This window comes from Aotus nancymaae, unplaced genomic scaffold, assembly GCF_030222135.1.
Source record: "Aotus nancymaae isolate 86718 unplaced genomic scaffold, 86718_ANA_hifiasm-v0.15.2.pri h1tg000007l, whole genome shotgun sequence".
Classification (NCBI taxonomy): Eukaryota; Metazoa; Chordata; class Mammalia; order Primates; family Aotidae; genus Aotus; species Aotus nancymaae.
In genome coordinates, this window is record NW_026988418.1 from 48,558,408 (window position 1) to 48,578,392 (window position 19,985).

Consider the following 19,985-nt stretch of genomic DNA (forward strand, 5'->3'; position numbering starts at 1 on the left):
CTTTTGCATGTGGTTATCCAGTTTTCCCAGAAACATTCGTTGAAATAACTGTCCTTTCTCCATTGAATGGCATTGGCACTCTTGTTGAAAATCATTTGATCATATGTGTGAAAGTTTATTTTGTCATGGAAATAGGTCCTATAATCCTTTTGCAGGTGTATAAAAGATATTTCTTAACAATATAAATATACATAGCATAGAAAGGCTATGCCAGAGGGGCTATCACATAGAGTAAAAGCATATTGTAACAAAAGAGGAAAAACAAATACCACTCAAAATGATTTAAAGCACATTTTTATTATAGATAGGTAAGTGTGGTTTGCTGTGGCTACAGATATATTTATAATGGATGAACGAGCTTTTCTAGATACCGAGAGGTATAATATTTTTCTTTCAGTACTGAACTAATATTTCTCTGATAACAAGGAAACATTAAACTGGCTGAGCCTATTTTAAATGGGAAAATACTTTTTTTTCTGGATGTTGCTTTAAAGACTGGTAAATTAATTTTTTTAAGTACTAACACTAAATTTAAGTACAGTGAAAGAAATCAATGAATACTATAAAAACATAAAATTTCTAAAAAGCAGAAATATAAAGTTTTTATAATTTAAAACAGCAGCAATTTAAAAAAATTTGCTGAATTAAAACTTTACAAAATATATATACACAAAGCATCATTCCAGATGATCATGAATTTTAAAAACAGTATAGCACAACCCCCAATCTCTACCCCAAACCTACTACTAAATGTAGCTGGCCTATAATAATTTTTACAACAATTTAAAAAATAAAACAAAAACAAAAAATCTCCCAATTCTTTTGTGTATAAGCACAGGTTACAATGTGCTGGCTTTGATTCCATATACACAAAGAGAATTTTAAAATAAAACAAGAACTTCACATAAATAGTTTTACTTGTTATTAAGTGTGTGACCAAACAAATTAAAATAAGTACTAACAACCAAAACATATCTTGATGTAACCAGTACATATACTTTTAAAGAATGACAAAGATGAAAAAGGAAATAAAATAGTCTATGAAAGCCATAAGCACCTTGTTTTAGAGAGAGCACCAAGCAACACAAAGAGGCAACGCGTAAGAGGTAGTGTATCACCGGCTAAGATGTATATGCCCACTGGGGACCTGAATACAGCTTAGTGTTTTGGAAAATAAGACATATTAGACTGTGGCTTGTAATTTTTAGACAGAAGCAGTGCCCGTTTGGAAGCATTAGCCAGTATTGCTCCATAGTGCTCTGCATCTCCAGCTGTCTAATGGGTACTATGCGCTCAGTCAAAAATATAAGATACCCTGAAGAATTCCATATTTAAAAATTTTTAGTTCTAGGGAATTCTCTAAGAAAGCTGGGATCAATATAATTTTTAAAAGAATTAAATACTTTATCAATCATAGTCCTTTAAAAATGCCTTTTCTCCTTCTTAGGAGGAAGTCTGTTCTTCCTGAGATTCTTTAAGATTTAGCCAATGCTTTATTACATGCATTTCATAATGACAGCATCTTTCTGTCTATATTTCTCTCTGCAGGAATTACCTGACCAACAGCATGAATTCAGAAGTAATTCAGAGACTTTACAGAAAGCATACAGAACTGCTTTCAATGTAATACTTTCGTTCAGTTTTGAGATGAGAAAATTTTTGTACTTCAATCACTGGAAGTTGATTAGGTTCCTGGGTGTTAAAAAGAAATGTTGCCTTATGCCAGCTGCCGTCTTGAATCTGCAAAATAAGAACAAAATGCTTTCATATGTATTTCCTTAGCAGTCACTTTCAGTAGACAATGCCCTTCATAGATAATGCGAACTTGTTTTAAGGATTAGAAATAATAAATAGAAAGTACCTAGAACAATGCTCAATAAATGGTAAAATTACTATTATTTAACTGACAACCTGGGCTTATTCCTGTCTCTAGAATGGCATTGTGTGTTCTAATTTTTCACTTCCAGAGGCTAAGGCCAGGCTTCTGCTTCAGTTGTCTGTGAATCATTGAACCAGCTATGAATTAAAAGGCTGCAATATTCCTAGTATGAGTAATAACCATCTGTTCTGTCTTCCTTTATTTGGGACTGATTCCTCAGGATGGATATTTTTCTTTAATAAAAGAGAACAACCTATTTGAACCTCTGTATTTTAGGTAGAAAATAAACAGAATCAGTCAGATATGGTTAAAATCATAATTATGTGCAATCATCTTTTAGATTTCTTTTTCTCCCCCATTCTGTAGCTCTCTATTTATACAGTTTCCCTCTTTCTTCTCTTCCTTCCATGGCTTTCTGTTTCTCTTATTACTATATGCTCTTTTGTTTCTAATAAATTCTATGGAACAAAAATATATCATAAAATATCCTGTCATTAAGATTCAACCAGACACAATAGAGAAACATAATTGATGAGTTTTGTGAAGCTGTTATTTAGGAGCTAATTCACTTATTCACAGAATTGTCATGATATAAATTTTAAATTTTGAAGGAACTTCAGAGATTATTTAAGCTACACACCTTATTTTAAAGCTAAGGCAGTTGAAGCTCTTTGAAAATAAGTTACTTGCCTAAAGTCATAAACTTGGTACGATAACAAGACCTAAAATTCTGTGTGAAAGGCACTGTTAGATTCATTCAAGTCTTTTAAGCAATATTTATTGAATACTAAGTATATGTAGCATAGCTGACTAAGGCATAATCCTCAGTGTTCTTACACTGCTTGTGAAATACAAAGATGACTAAATTAGTTCTGGTTTCTGAATTCTAGTGGCTTAGAAATCTAGTTGAAGAGAGTAAAAACATAAACAATTAACAACAACAAAAAGACCATCTATGGAAAGTACAATATAAAAAATGTAAATAGTGAGTACTAAATTCCTCATTTCTAACTAGAGTACTCAGGAAAAGCTTAATGAAAACATTTGGAATATAGATGGGCTTTAAAGTATGCCTAAAATTTCCACTTGATTGTGAGGTATAGAAGGTCATTCCAGAGAAAATGAATGGCATAAGTTAAACAGACACATGTATATACACATAAAACCACCACCACAAAAAACTAAAAAACAAATATACACACACAACAACAACCACAGAAAACTAAAAAACAAATGGGCAAGTAGAAATTGGCTGTGAAAATTAGTTTAGCATGGTGTTTAAATTAATGGATTTGACCTGGGACAGATTTTGATAGAAATTCTGGTACTGTCACTTTCCCTACATATACAATGGGAATAATGCAAACCTACCTCACAGCCTTGTAAGGATTAAATAAAGTTTCAATCAAAAGTCACTAGCAGAACACTGAGGCCTGGGGTTTGAAGTTCGGTATGCCTGGGACCGATTTCTTGTTCCTCCTCTAATTAGTTTCATGACTATGATTATCTAATTAGCTACGTTAATTTTATTTAATTTTTAAATTTAACTTTTATTTAAAACAATTTAAAAACTAAATTTTTACTTTAATTACTCTAATTGGCTGCATTACTTTGCTCAAAGTAACTTTGAGCAAGTTCTCTGGGCCTTTACTTTCATACCTATAAAATAGGACCAATAATATATTCTTTACAAAGAGTATGTTATTATAAATAAAATAATTTATGTAATGCATGTTCACTTAACATATAATAAAATCCCTAATAAATAGTAGTAGGCACTGTTGATATTATTATCACTATAATTATTGTGACAGATGAGTTTGGTTATAGTTTACAACAGACAGCCAGTGAAAGGCTGAGCTAAAAAGGCAGGTTGGGGCGTGGTTGTTGGGAGCACTGAATGGAGTTGATAAGTTTGGACTGTATCTCAGAAGTGCTAGTGAGTCACTGAATGTTTCTGGGCCAGAGAGTACAAGTTAAATAAATGTGTTGATGATACTGATCTCTTCGAATATAGATAATAAGAGCTATATACTTCTATTTGCCTATGATTTTTCAAGCACTATTTTTCTGGAAATAAAATGTTATGAAAAAGTAGAGTACCTTGGAAATGTTAAGAGATGCTAAATCATGGGCTCGACAGTACACAAGGACAGGAAATGAAGCTACTTAAAATAATTAACGATAGATACATAAAATGGACAACTCTGTTCTTTAAAACAGGGGTCAACAAACTCTTCTCTAAAAAGCCAGAGAGTAAATATTTTAGATTTTGTGGGCCCTGCAGTCTCTGTGACATCTACTCAACTCTGCCACTGCAGTGTCATAACAGCCACAGACAATAAGTAAATGAATTAAGGGTGGCTGTGTTCCAATAAAAATTTATTCACAAAAACAGGTGGAAGGCCAGACTTGGTCTGTTGAACGTAGTTTGTCAACACCTGCTCTAAGAAATAGTGTTTTAAAATTACAGATTTTTCATAATATCCATTATTTAATTATTATTATTTTGCTCTGTTGCCCAGAATGGAGTGCAGTGGCACAATCTCAGCTCACTGCAGCCTCTGCCTCCGGTTTCAAGCGATCCTTGTGCCTCAGCCTCCCAAGTAGCTGGGATTATAGGCGTGTGCTACCATGCCTGGCTAATTTTTGTATTTTTAGTAGAGACAGAGTTTCTCCATGTTGACCAGGCTGGTCTCATACTTTTAGCCTCAAGTGAACCACCCACCTCAGCCTCCCTAAGTACTGGGATTAGAGGCATGCCCCATAGTGCCTGCCCCATTATTTATTTGTTTATTTATTTTGAGACATAGTCTCACTCTGTCACCCAGGCGGGAATGCAGTGGTGCAATCTTGGTTCACTGCAACCTCCGTCTCCTGGGTTCAAGCGATTCTCCTGTCTCAGTCTCCTAAGTAGCTGGGATCACGAGTACCCACCACCAAACATGCCCAGCTAATTTTTGTATTTTTAGTAGAGATGGGGTTTCACCATGTTGGCCAGGCTGGTCTTGAATTCTTGACCTCAAGTGATCTGACTGCCTTGGCCTCCCAAAGTGCTGGGATTACAGGCATAAGCCATGATGCCTGGCTTCATTATTTAATTTTAATGCAAAAAAATAGGCTACAGTTCAAATTCTGACTGGTGGGGTGAGCCAATATGTAATTATACCCATATTTGGTCACAGGTATAGGGATTGACAGAATGAAATAAAACTTACCTGCCTCTATAACTTGCCTTTTATGCAATAATGAGATGTAGAGTTATAGCAGTGAAAACATGAAAATATTTATCCAAATGCATTGACTATTTATCATCTATCTATCTATCTATCTATCTATCTATCTATCTATCTGCCATCTATCTGTCCATCCATCCATCCAGGTATAATTATTTCATATAGAGAATAAAAATTAAATTTATGTATTAACACCTGTTTTGCATGTAAAAATCTAAGCCCAATTGGTATGATGCAAGTTGACAAGGTATGATATAAACAAATGATTCATTCTGAAAAATGCAGTTACAAGTCAGGCACATTAAAACTTACTACCCTTCTGTATCTGCAGTTTGTAATTAAAGACTTACTCTAATTATTCTAATTTATGGTTATATCGATTTTAAATTAGTTATATTCAACAATTTTAAAAGTGCCATTTCCTTACCTTGCAGTCATCTGAAAGCACTTTAGGTTCAAGTAGAGTATTTACTTTAAAAATCTGGCCATTCCATCCCTTGAAACCAATAGGCAATCCTGGGCCACTTGTTTGTGTGCTTGTCCACCTCGGGGTGTTTAGACAGTGAATGGTGATGATATGGGTGGCTTCTGAACTCAGTAAATGAAGGAAGTTCATCTGGACTTTGCCAACTCCAAACTCCAGCTAATGCCATAGAAACAATATGAAGGTTACAACACATGGCAATTGAGAAGCCTAACAGTTCAGGAAAACTTGAGGAAAGTCATTCAGAGGCAGCCTCAAGAAAGCTCCTTTCCTTGGAACTGAAGAGCCAGTCAATGGTGTGCTGGTAAATGTTTAACCACTGGCTCTTGGGGAAAAAATACCTGATTTATAGTATTTCCTGACTCCTATGGTAGAAGCACTCCCATCATGGCTAAATTCAGGCTACCAAGGTGATGTCACTGAACATGGCAATGGGAAGAAATGTGAATAATTGGCTTTCCTGAGCCTGTATGAACTGGCTTCAGCATACTATCAGGCTACTACATTTAATATTAATAAAATAAAAATAATTTTCACATTACCTAAAATGTAGTAATAATTTGCTTTTGGTTAATGCTTTTATACTTTTTTTAATAAAAATCTGAAATTCTGTCTCTGCCTTTGAGATTTTTTTGTGAGTTTCCAAAGATGAGTTACAAGCTATAACAATAATTTGGTTGAGTAATTTTAACTTTTAGAACCTTAAAGGACAAGGACAGAATTCTATTCTTTGTGTTGCTAGCATGTAGTTTCAGTCACACAGTGAATCGTCAATAAAAATTTATTGAATGAATGAATGCATAAACAAGTATTAACTAATACAGTGAACAATATAGGACAATATCAGACTTCAGAAGACTGACTGCAGGTTTCCTAGGCTTAAACAGAAGGCAGATTTTCCTACAACTCTAGACATTACTATTATTATTTTAGCATTATTCAAAGAGGGATATGATCATAATGTAAGTGAACAGAAATGGTTCCCGCTGAGAAATTTATACTAATTTCCAAGCATAAAGTTAGAAAAATATCAATTATGAGGTAATGTAGAAGAAAAAAATAACAACAAAAAGAAAAACAGAAAGAAAAAAAATCAAAATGAGAGGAAAGGAATACACATGGAAAGATAATAAGGAACATTAGAATTTAAGTAATCCAATTCCTTCATTTTACAGATCAGAATCAGAAACTTGCAAAAATATTTAAGCTTTCTGATCCTTAGTTTCCCTGTCAGTAAAGTGAGGTATAACATCAATCTGGCATGGTTGTTATGAGGATTAAAAATGACAAATGTAATTTACCTAGCATTGTGCCTGGCACAGAGCAGGCCCTCTGGCAGATCACAGTTTTATTCCCTAGGTTAATAGAGGAATAGAGATTAGAACCCCAGTCCCTGATTCCAAGTCTATGTTCACCCCAGCATTTCTCTTGTCTTCCTGGTGTTGAGTTTATGAATCGAATAAATGGGAGATGTGATTCAGTTGTGGAAAGAACTAGAGTGCCGCTTTCCCACTCCTCCTATTTCCTTTGCACAGCTCACACAGCCCCATCTTCTATGATAATCCTGGGCCAACTTCCACTGGAATGAGGATGATTATGGGGATATTTTGGAAATAGGACTATCATTCTGCTCTTTATTAGAGGTTCATGGATTCCCTAGGAATAGAAGAATCCTTCCCTCTTCTATTTCAGGGGTAATAATGATGAACGCCTCTTAAGATAAATCGATGGAATGCCCTGGTTAATGAAGAGAGGTGTTTTAGGAGGAGAGGGCAGTTCAATAACAAACAGCTAAAGAGACTGAATTTTATCTACTGTCTTTTTCTCATGAACAAAACACACAATAGGCACATGTATCAGTTCTTTGTTAATGAGAAACTCTTGATCATATATCAAGCTGGTTTAATCAGAAAAAGAAAGAAACACAGTTTTGATTTCAATATATGTTATAGGTACAGCTAGGATTTAAGTTTTATAAGTACTTATTATATCTACCAGTGTTATAATGTATGTTAGTTAAACAAACTAAGAGGCATTCATTCTAAACATTTGGTTTATAAAATTATTCATGAAGGAAGTTTTTAGTAGTATTCTGTGGATGTTTAAGAAAGGTTATTGTGAGAGAGATCCAAGATGGCCGATTAGGAGGAACTCGCGATTGCAGCTCCGAGACAAAGCGCAGAGGGTGAGTGGACGCCACATTTCCAGAAGGATTTTTACTGCCCACAGACCAGGAGATCCACAGGGGGAAGAGCACCACAGGTTGCCAGTGCTGCTGGCTTGAGCAGCGCGGCTGCTAGGCCTGCACCCTGAGGCAGGGAGCAGCGGCTCCTTCTGCAGAGTGAGTGCGACAGAGTCCCCTGTAAGCCAGCAAGGGGAGCTGAAACAGGGAGTCAAGCCAGGAGATTCCCTGGGCAAAAACGTGCCACGAATCTCAGAGCCGCCGCTTCAGCTGACTCAACGGCTCACTTGGCAGCAGATTTTTACTGCCCACAGACCAGGAGATTCACAGGCGGAAGAGCCCCACGGGTCGCCAGTGCAGCTGGTTTGACTGGCCCAGCCGCTCGGCCTGCACCCTGAGTCAGGGGCAGTGGCTCCCCCTGCAGAGTGAGACCGAGTTCCCGGTAAGCCAGCAAGGGGAGCTGAAACAGGGAGTCAAGCCAGGAGATTCCAGGGCAAAGAAAGCGCCACAAGAAACACAACTGAACCCGGGTCGGTCCAGCTCTGTGGGGGAGGGGCGTCCTCCATTAGGACACACCCTGCAGTTCCCAGGGCAATTTGCCGTAACCAAGGTAACCTGCCACTACAGAGACTCCGTCACTACAGGGGCAGGCCAACATAGCGGAAGCAGTCCTAACTACACCCATATAAACAGGACTGCAGGGAAGTTCACAAGGAAGCCGGGCGGAGCCCACAACAGCTCAGCGAAGCCTCTGCAGGCTGAGTGCGACTAGGCTGCCACCTTGTGGGCAGGGAAAGCAACAACAAGACAGCGGAAAATCATAAAGCCCTAAATCTCTGGGACAGAACACCAGGAGGGAAGAAAAAGGGGGTTTATGAGTTCTGCTGCTGCAGACTTAAAATTACCAAAATCAGAAAGACAGCAACTACAAAGTCGATAGGCGGATAAATCCACAAAGATGGGAAGAAACCAGCGCAAAAAGGATGAAAACACCCAAAATCAGAACACTTCTCCTCCTACAAGGGAGCACAACTCCCCACCAGCAAGGGAACAAGACTGGACGGAGAATGAGTGTGATGAAATGACAGAATCAGCTTTCAGAAAGTAGATAATAAGAAACTTTCGTGAGCTAAAAGAACATGTTCTAACCCAATGCAAAGAAACTAAGAACCTTGAAAAAAGACTTGACGAAATGCTAACGAGAATGGACAACTTAGAGAGGAATATGAGTGAATTGATGGAGCTGAAAAACACAACATGAGAACTTCGTGAAGCATGCACAAGTTTCAACAGCCGAATTGACCAAGCAGAAGAAAGGATATCAGAAGTCGAAGATCAACTCAATGAAATAAAACGAGAAGGCAAAATTAGAGAAAACAGGGTAAAAAGGAATGAACAAAGCCAACAAGAAATATGGGACTATGTGAAAAGACCTAATCTACGTTTGATAGGGGTACCTGAATGTGACGAAGAGAATGCATCCAAGCTGGAAAATACTCTTCAGGATATTATCCAGGAAAACTTCCCCAACCTAGCAAGGCAGGCCAATATTCAAGTTCAGGAAATACAGAGAACACCACAAAGATATTCCCCTAGAAGAGCAACACCAAGGCACATAATCATCAGATTCACCAGGTTTGAAATGAAGGAGAAAATACTAAGGGCAGCCAGAGAGAAAGGTCGGGTTACCCACAAAGGGAAGCCCATCAGACTCACAGCAGATCTCTCAGCAGAAAACTCTACAGGCCAGAAGAGAGTGGGGGCCGATATTCAACATCCTTAAAGAAAAGAACATTCAACCCAGAATTTCATATCCAGCCAAACTAAGCTTCATAAGTGAAGGAAAAATAAAATCCTTTGTGAACAAGCAAGAACTCAGAGATTTCATCACCACCAGACCAGCTTTACAAGAGCTCCTGAAGGAGGCACTACACATAGAAAAGAACAACTAGAACCAGCCACTCCAAAAACACACGAAATGGTAAAGAGCATCAATGCAATGAAGAATCTGCATCAACCAATAGGCAAAACAGCCAGCTAGCATCAAAATGACAGGATCAAATTCACACATAACAATATTAACCCTAAATGTAAACGGACTAAATGCCCCAATCAAAAGACACAGACTGGCAAATTGGATAAAAAGCCAAAACCCATCAGTGTGCTGTATCCAGGAAACCCACCTCACATGCAAGGATACACAAAGACTCACAATAAAGGGATGGAGGAAGATTTACCAAGCAAACGGAGAGAAAAAAAAAGCAGGAGTTGCAATTCTCATCTCTGATAAAATAGACTTTAAAGCAACAAAGATCAAAAGAGACAAAGAAGGACATTACATAATGGTAAAGGGATCAATACAACAAGAAAAGCTAACGATCCTAAATATATATGCACCTAATAGAGGAGCACCCAAATACATAAGAAAAGTTCTTAAAGAATTACAAAGAGACCTAGACTCCCACACAATAATAGTGGGAGACTTCAACACCCCATTGTCAATATTAGACAGATCAATGAGACAGAAAATTAACAAGGATATCCAGGACTTGAACTCGGACCTGGAACAAGCAAACCTAATAGACATTTACAGAACTCTCCACCCCAAATCCACAGAATATACATTCTTCTCAGCACCACATCACACCTACTCTAAAATTGACCACATAATTGGAAGTAAATCACTCCTCAGCAAATGCAAAAGAACGGAAACCATAACAAACAGTCTCTCAGACCACAGTGCAATCAAGTTAGAACTCAGAATTCAGAAACTAACCCAGAACCACACAGCTTCATGGAAAATGAACAACTTTCTCCTGAATGTAGACTGGATAAACACTGAAATGAAGGCAGAAATAAAGATGTTCTTCGAAACCAACGAGAACGAAGACACCACATACCAGAATCTCTGGGACACATTTAAAGCAGTCTCTAGAGGAAAATATATAGCAATAAGTGCCCACATGAGAAGAAAGGAGAGATCTAAAATAGACACCCTATCATCAAAATTGAAAGAGCTAGAGGAGCAAGATCAAAAAAACTCAAAACCTAGCAGAAGACAAGAAATAACTAAGATCAAAGCAGAATTGAAGGAGATAGAGACACGAAAAACCCTACAAAAAATCAATAAATCCAGGAGCTGGTTTTTTGAAAAGATCAACAAAATAGACAGACCACTAGCCAGACTAATAAAAAAGAAAAGAGAGAATAACCAAATAGATGCAATAAAAAATGATAAAGGGGATATCACCACAGATTCCACAGAAATTCAAACCATCATCAGAGATTATTACAAGCAACTCTATGCACATAAACTAGAAAACCTGAAAGAAATGGATAAATTCCTGGACAGTTGCCTCCTCTCAAGCCTAAACCAGGAAGAAGTCGAAACCCTGAATAGACCAATAACAAGGTCTGAAGTCGAGGCAGCAATTAAGAGCCTACCACCCAAAAAAAGCCCAGGTCCAGATGGGTTCACAGCCGAATTCTACCAGACATACAAAGAGGAACTGGTACCATTCCTACTGAAACTATTCCAAATAATCCAAAAAGAGGGAATCCTTCCCAAATCATTTTATGAGACCAACATCATCCTAATACTAAAACCCGGCAGAGACTCAACAAGAAAAGAAAACTACAGGCCAATATCCATGATGAACATAGATGCAAAAATCTTCAATAAAATACTGGCAAGCCGATTGCAACAGCACATCAAAAAGCTTATCCACCATGATCAAGTAGGATTCATCCCGGGGATGCAAGGATGGTTCAATATACGCAAGTCTATAAATGTAATTCACCACATAAACAGAACCAAAGACAAAAACCACATGATTATCTCAATTGATGCAGAGAAGGCCTTCGACAAAATTCAACAGCCCTTTATGCTAAAAACTCTCAATAAACTAGGTATCGATGGAACGTATCTCAAAATAATAAAAGCTATTTACGACAAACCAACAGCCAGTATCATACTGAATGGGCAAAAACTGGAAGCACTCCCTTTGAGATCTGGCACTAGACAAGGATGCCCTCTCTCACCACTCCTATTCAATATAGTACTGGAAGTTCTAGCCAGAGCAATCAGGCAAGAAAAGGAAATAAAGGGTATTCAATTAGGAAAGGAGGAAGTCAAATTGTCTCTATTTGCAGACGACATGATTGTATATCTAGAAGACCCCATCATCTCAGCCCAAAATCTCCTGAAACTAATAAGCAACTTCAGCAAAGTCTCAGGATACAAAATCAATGTGCAAAAATCACAAGCATTCCTATACACCAATAACAGACTTAAAGAGAGCCACATCAAGAATGAACTGCCATTCACAATTGCTACAAAGAGAATAAAATACCTAGGAATACAACTAACAAGGAACGTAAAGGACCTCTTCAAGGAGAACTACAAACCACTGCTCAACGAAATAAGAGAGGACACAAACAGATGGAGAAACATTCCATGTTCATGATTAGGAAGAATCAATATTGTGAAAATGGCCATAATGCCCAAAGTAATTTATAGGTTCAATGCTATCCCCATCAAGCTACCAATGACCTTCTTCACAGAACTGGAAAAATCCACCTTAAACTTCATATGGAACCAAAAGGGAGCCCACATAGCCAAGTCAATTCTAAGCAAAAAGAACAAAGCAGGAGGCATCACACTACCGGACATCAAACTCTACTACAAGGCTACAGTAATCAAAACAGCATGGTACTGGTACCAAAACAGAGATATAGACCAATGGAACAGAACAGAGGTGTCAGAGGCGACACAACATATCTACAACCACCTGATCTTTGACAAACCCGACAAAAACAAGCAATGGGGAAAGGAATCCCTGTTCAATAAGTGGTGTTGGGAAAACTGGCTAGCCATATACAAAAAGCAGAAACTCGACCCCTTCCTGACACCTTACACTAAAATTAACTCCAGATGGATTAAAGACTTAAACATAAGACCTAACACCATAAAAACCCTAGAAGAAAACCTAGGCAAAACCATTCAGGACATAGGCGTAGGTAAGGACTTTATGACCAAAACACCAAAAGCATTGGCAACAAAAGCCAAAATAGACAAATGGGACCTGATCAAACTCCACAGCTTCTGCACAGCGAAAGAAACAGTCAATAGAGTGAATTGGCAACCAACAGAATGGGAAAAAATTTTTGCAGCCTACCCGTCAGACAAAGGGCTGATATCCAGAATTTACAACGAGCTAAAACAGATTTACAAGAAAATAACGAACAAGGCCATTCAAAAATGGGCGAAGGATGTGAACAGGTACTTTACAAAAGAAGACATACACGAGGTCAACAAGCATATGAAAAAATGCTCATCATCACTGGTTATTAGGGAAATGCAAATCAAAACTACATTGAGATACCATCTCACGCCAGTTAGAATGGCGGTCATTAAAAAATCTGGAGACAACAGATGCTGGAGAGGATGTGGAGAAATAGGAACACTTTTACACTGTTGGTGGGAGTGTAAATTAGTTCAACCATTGTGGAAGACAGTGTGGCGATTCCTCAAGGACCTAGAAATAGAAATTCCATTTGACCCAGCAATCCCATTACTGGGTATATATCCAAAGGATTATAAATCGTTCTACTATAAGGACACATGCACACGAAAGTTCATTGCAGCACAGTTTACAATAGCAAAGACCTGGAACCAACCCAAATGCCCATCAATGATAGACTGGACAGGAAAAATGTGGCACATATACACCATGGAATATTATGCAGCCATCAAAAACAATGAGTTTGCGTCCTTTGTTGGGACATGGATGAACCTGGAAACCATCATTCTCAGCAAACTGACACAAGAACACAAAATCAAACACCACATGTTCTCACTCATAGGCGGGTGTTGAACAATGAGAATACATGGATACAGGGAGGGGAGCACTATACACTGGGGTCTGTTGGGGTGGAGTGGGGGGGATGGGGGGTGGGGAGTTGGGGAGGGATAGCATGGGGAGAAATGCCAGATATAGGTGAAGGGGAGGAAGGCAGCAAATCACACTGCCACTATGCACCTATGCAACAACCTTGCATGATTTTCACATGTACCCCAAAACCTAAACCCCAAAACCTAAAATGCAATAAAAAAAAAAAAATGGTTATTGTGTGCCTAAAAGCCATAAATGGCAAGATTTGTAGCAAAATTTTTTTAATGATGACAATATAATTTTCAGCAAAACTTCAGGAAATGGATTACTGGTTACAAACACTACAGCTGTTTAGGAAATTCCTAATATGTGTGTATGCATAAAAACATAGCATATGTTGCACAATCTTTAAAGGAATTAAAAAAACATAATCAGTAGAGTAAGCCAAACTAAGCCAAATCATAAAAAGATACAAAGTATAAAGATTTACTGTGACTATTTAAAAAAAATAACACTTTATTTGTCATACATGATAATCTTTGCTTTCATTCTTAAAATTCATAATAATTTAAAGTGATAGAATTTTAAAATAATTTTCACTGATACTGTGCAACATAACAACATACGTTCTAAAATTCAGTAACATACCTTTGTTACAGAAACAGGAGGTAAGCATGTCTGGCCACCAGCACTGAAATTGCAGAAAACCTCAATGGCATCTGAAGGACAGCCAAGATTTGGATCAATCCAGTATTTTCCTATTAATTTAGAGTGAAACATAAAGTTATTAAATGCCACACTCCTTATAATTTTAATTTTGAAGGAGAATCTCACTCTGTCACCCAGGCTGGAGTGCAGTGGCATGATCTTGGATCACTGTAATCTCGGCCTCCAGAGTTAAAGTGATTCTCATACCTCAACCTCCCAAGTAGCTGGGATTATAGGCATGTGCCACCATGCCTGGCTAATTTTTGTATTTTTAACAGAGATGGGATTTCACCATGTTGGTCAGGCTGGCTTTGAACTCCTGACCTCAAGTGATCTGCCTGCCTTGACCTCCCAAAGTGCTGGTATTACAGGCATGTGTCACTGTATCCAACCACATCCTTATAAATTATCATGATATTTCAAATACATATCATCACAGTATTACCTGTTAAAAACTTAGAAGATTATAAATATTTTTACATTTAGTGAATGAATAGATGCTGCAAGTGTTATGTAAAATTGACAATAAAAACGCTGTATTTTTCACATAACTATCAGTTTAAGGGTATTTCATAATTTTAATCAAAATGATAGAATAGCTGAATCGATTGCTTCATTCTACAAATAAGATGTGCTCAGCAACTAAAAGTGAATTGTTACATAGTTAATAGAAAAGTTGAAGTTAATGCAGTATATTGTATATTTCTGTTATACATCATTACAGAGTTTAAAATGAACATTTTGTTTTAAAATGGAAACAACTTTGATCTCTTGAAGGAAAAATATATCTTTATGTATAATACTGATAAGTAAAACAAAAAAAAGAAAACAGTTTTGTTTTCAAAAAGAAAAACATATATTTAAATATTTATCATTTTTGTACTCTTTCAGATTTTCCCACTCTATCATTCAGTGGGAAAAACTGAAGTCCCTATAGGTAGTGAAAGTCTACCAGTCTTTGCTTCCACTGAGTGCCCAGGAGAATAAAACTGGGCCTAAACTCAGACAACAGAAAATACTCAGACTGAAAGGCAATAGGCTAGCATCTTAATTCCATACTAATAGACTGAGAATATTAAAATAGCATCTTATTCCAAATACAAATGACAGAAATTTTTGAATAAGGCAGCCCTGTTTTCCTGCATTAAAAAAAGCAAGAAAACTCAACAGTTTTTGTCAAATGTCATTTTCTACAGTAGGTAGAAGTCTTTGTTAATTCTATTTTTACTCCATAGCAAAGATTCCTCTAGCTTATCCTGAGCTTCCTCTAACTTCCAAAACATCCTCAAATATTCTCCCCTTGAGTGTAAATTAGTTCAGCCATTGTGGAAGATAGGGTGGCAATTCCTCAAGGATCTAGAACTAGAAATACCATTTGACCCAGCAATCCCATTACTGGGTATATACCCAAAGGATTATAAATCATTCTGTTATAAAGACACATGCACACATATATTTACTGTAGCACTGTTCACAACAGCAAAGACTTAGAACCAACCCAAATGCCCATCAATGAGAGACTAGATAAAGAAAATGTGGCACATATATACCATGGAATACTATGCAGTTACAAAAAAGGATGAGTTCGTGTCCTTTGCAGGGACATGGATGAAGCTGGAAACCATCATTCTCAGCAAACTAACACAAGAACAGAAAACCAAACACCACATGTTCTCACTCACAAGTGGGAGTTCAACAATAAGAACACATGGACACAGGGAGGGGGACATCACTCACTGGGGCCTGTTGGGGAACAGGGGGCTAGGGGAGGAATAGCATTGGGAGAAATATCTAATGTAGATGACGGGGTGATGGATGCAGCAAACCACCATGGCATGTGTATAACTATGTAACAAACCTGCACGTTCTGCACATGTACCCCAGAACTTAAAGTATGATAAAAAAAAATTCTCCCCTTAACTATTCTACTAATCCTTCAAAATTCTTACTTGCTGAATTCGTAGCTCAAAGGGTAGAAATGGTCCTCAGTTGCAGCGGTGTTCAAACTTTAGTGTGCATCAACCATCACGAAAACACACACAGCTGGTCCATACCCCTGAGAGTTGCTGATTTTGTAAGTCTGGGGTGGGGCTTAAGAATCTGCATTTCTAACAGTATCTAATTCTGGTCCAGGGATCACATCTAGAGAATGACTGATATATTGAAATATTAGAAGAAAGGGGTGAAGGAGGTCCACCATTCCTAGTCCTTTTTCTTCAGAATTTTGAATATTTTGTAGTTGGTAGAAAGTGCAGCTGAATTTTTCATCAGAATCTCATTTGGGCTTCCAGTCTCACCTAATGGAGTAAACATGTATCTTCTTTCACCTTCTCTTCTCTTCCAAGAGATACTATCCCACTACTACATGAGCTAATAATAAAAAATTCTTTATGAAAGGTTTTCCATCAAGCACATTTTTATTGTTATATGGGGTAAAATGCTTTGAATTCAGGTGCTGAGTTCTATAATGATGAACTGGAAGAGGCTCCGTAATTTCTTTCAAGGTATGCTGAGCTACAATTAAACTCCTATACCATGATATGTCTTTTGTGAGCCTAAATGTTCTGACTCAAATCTAGCTCTTCCCTGAGGACACTGCTTCTCTTGTAGCCTCTACAGGGTTGTGCCTGAAGGTGGGAAGACATCTTTCTTGCTCTTCGTTGCTACTTCCAGACCATTCTTTCCACTTTCTCCCTAAAAACACTCCATGTTGAAATCACTATAATCACATTACATCACTCATTACTCCCTCCTGGTGTAATCATCTACAATTTTTCTTTGACGATTTTAGCTTACTATCACTTTCAGAAAATTTATTTATGACCTACTTCTTGGTGATTTTAAATCCACACAGATGATGCTTTCAATATGTTGGCCTCTCAGTTCCTTGAATTGTATCCTCCCAACCCTCTTACTTTTCTACCAATGATCTTGTACCCTTCCCCTACCCTCATACCTTATTTTAACCATTAACTTCCAAGGCCATATCCTAGCTTTTGTTATTACCAACTGCATCTCCTCCATAATTTCATTTCTCTTCTCTTTCCAGTTCATTCCCTCTAGTGTCCTAACTCTGATAATTCTTCAGTTTCATCAGGACCTACTATCACTTTTTCATTGCCTCTCATGATCATATGTTCACTTCCCTTCTTACCCAGCTTAAAAACCCACAGTTCCTTACTATAGTTATGTCCTTATAAACTTCCTTAACACTCTTGCCCTGCCTCATTTCATTCTACTTGTCTTATAAATCCTCAACCCTACATAAGTTTCTCCCTTACCCTGTGCCTATACCTGCACAGAAAAAAAAGTGGTAGGAGAAAAACACAACTGTTGGGATGGGCTTCACTTCAAATTCAAATGTGTCTCTAAAGCATCTATCTATCACTAAGATAGTTAACTATCTTATACCTATTCCTTCATTCTTATCCTCAACTGATAACCTTCCAATTTCACTGAGACAACTGAAGGAATCTGAAGAAAACTTACATAACTTATATGAGCCCCCACTATCCTATCTACTCACCTGTCTGTGTTTGTACACATATATTCTATTCTCTCTCTTTCTCTCTCTCTCTTTTTAAATAGGAATTTTGCTCTTGATCTGTTGCCCAGGCTGGAGTGCAGTGGCATGATCTCAGCTCATTGCAACCTCCGACCCCCACAGGCTCAGGAGATCCTCCCACCTTAACCTCCTGGGGAGCTGGGACCACAGGCACATTCCATCATGCCTGGCAATTTTTGTATGTAGAGATGGGGTTTTGCCACGTTGGCCTGGCTGGTCTCGAACTCTTGGCCTCAAGTGATCCATTCACCTCAGTCTCCCAAAGTGTTGGGATTACAGGCAGGAACCACTACACCTGGCCTGCTTTCTCTCTTATTATAGTGAATAAACTGCGTTCCTATAGAGACTTACCTTGTTCATTATACTTGTAGATTTAAATTCTACTTCTTTTATCCTCTCTTTTGAGTCTGCTTTCATTGTCTGCTGTTTCTATCAGTTCTCATTAATGGTGTTTTATCAACTTGTGTGTTTGGTTGTCATCGATTGTGTGCTGGGCACTGCATTTTTGAAATTATTTGTGGAAATAATTTGAGTCCCAGAATAATGTTATCTTTTATAGAAGATTTTTGTTTCTGACAGCTATGTATGGGTGCCAACAGTTTGGAACCATTTTAATACAAGTTCAAAGTTCGGGATTTTCTGAGCTATCCAGATGATGTGAAGCAAAGCTGCAGTCTGCATAAATGTTCATATTCTTCCAGTTTTCTACTAGAATAAAGGCCTTTGGAAGCCTAAGTCCTCACCTTTTGTGGGCTACAGATTCTAACTTTTGACCCCTCCCTCCATGAAGTCACCAAGCTTCTCAACACACCGAGGGCAAAAGTAACTCCAAGTGTTGGGTTCACTTTCTGCTGTCTCCTTTAAAGTCTTAGTTTGAAAGTTTATTGCTGTTTGTTTATTTTATGCTTTTAACTTAAAGAATTAATTTAGCCAGGTAATATGAATTACCTGCTTTATTACTGGGAATGAAAAGTTCCTAGCATTATCCTTTCTTCTTACAATCTGATTAGGTTTTAACGACTACCATTCCTCTAAACTGCTCTTGATGAAGGTCCTCACTGATGTCTGCATTGCTAAATTCAGTAATCTTTCTAAGTCTTCGTTTTACTTAACATTGACCTGGTTGATTCCCTCCTTCCTCCATTGGCAAATATTTTCTTTGCTTGATTTTCAGGACACCACATTTATCTAGTTTTCCTCTTATCTCAGTGATAGCTCTTCTTAGTTTTCTTTGCTAGTTCCCCCTTGCCTTCCTGATCTTTAAACATTAGAGAATCCTAGGATCCAGTTTTTAGACCTCACTTTTTCCTTTACTTACTCTCTAGGTATTCTTAAGCAGTCTCAAGACATTAAATACCAATTAAATGTGAATGACTTCATAATTTTTACCCTTACCTAGGACCTTCCTCTTGACCTTTAACTTGAGTAGTCAACTACTTACTTGACATTCTTACTTGAATTTCTAAGAGACACCCAAATTAAATATATCTAAAACTTAACTCCTGATCTTTTCTTCAAAATTGCATCTCCTATTAACAACATCCCACCCTTCTACAGCAAAAACAAAACAAAAACAAAATCTTAAGAGTCATCCTTTACCATTCTATTTCTCTGAAAGCTTACATCCAATCCATTAGCAAAAACTGCTGGCTCTACCTTAACCCATTTATGTCTGAGGTTGCAATTTTTTTTTTGAATTTTTGCAATCAGACCTTGGTGATGACCTTAAGAAGTAGGATATAAATAACTCCCACATGCTTAGCATTCCAATAATGGAACACTAGGCATAAAGCATAGTCAAGAATCTAACCATTTTTTACCACTTCCCTTGTAACCAACTCTAGTCCAGCCAATCATCATCTCTCCTGGATTGTGTCAATATTCTTCTCATTGGTTTCCCTACCTCTACCCCGTCTTTCGTATTATATTTGCAACATATTAGCTAGAGTAATATTTTAAAAATCTGAGCCAAATTATGTCACTTCTTTGCTCAGCAATTTCCAGTGGTTTCCCATCTTATTAAGAGTACAAGCTAGA

The 19,985-nt window shown here is 37.6% G+C and overlaps 1 protein-coding gene across 1 annotated transcript in view; it reads right to left on the bottom strand.

The window, feature by feature from the left end:
* Positions 1 to 278: 278 nt before the first annotated feature.
* COL24A1 (collagen type XXIV alpha 1 chain) overlaps positions 279 to 19,985 on the bottom strand; it is a 390,193-nt gene continuing 370,486 nt past the window's right edge. Inside the window, exons 58-60 of the mRNA XM_064372593.1 lie at positions 14,324 to 14,433; positions 5,543 to 5,758; positions 279 to 1,740 (exon numbers count right to left, since the gene is read on the bottom strand). Coding sequence (XP_064228663.1) covers positions 1,594 to 1,740; positions 5,543 to 5,758; positions 14,324 to 14,433 — 473 coding nt within the window. The 3' untranslated portion in view covers positions 279 to 1,593. The remainder of the gene's footprint in view (positions 1,741 to 5,542; positions 5,759 to 14,323; positions 14,434 to 19,985) is intronic.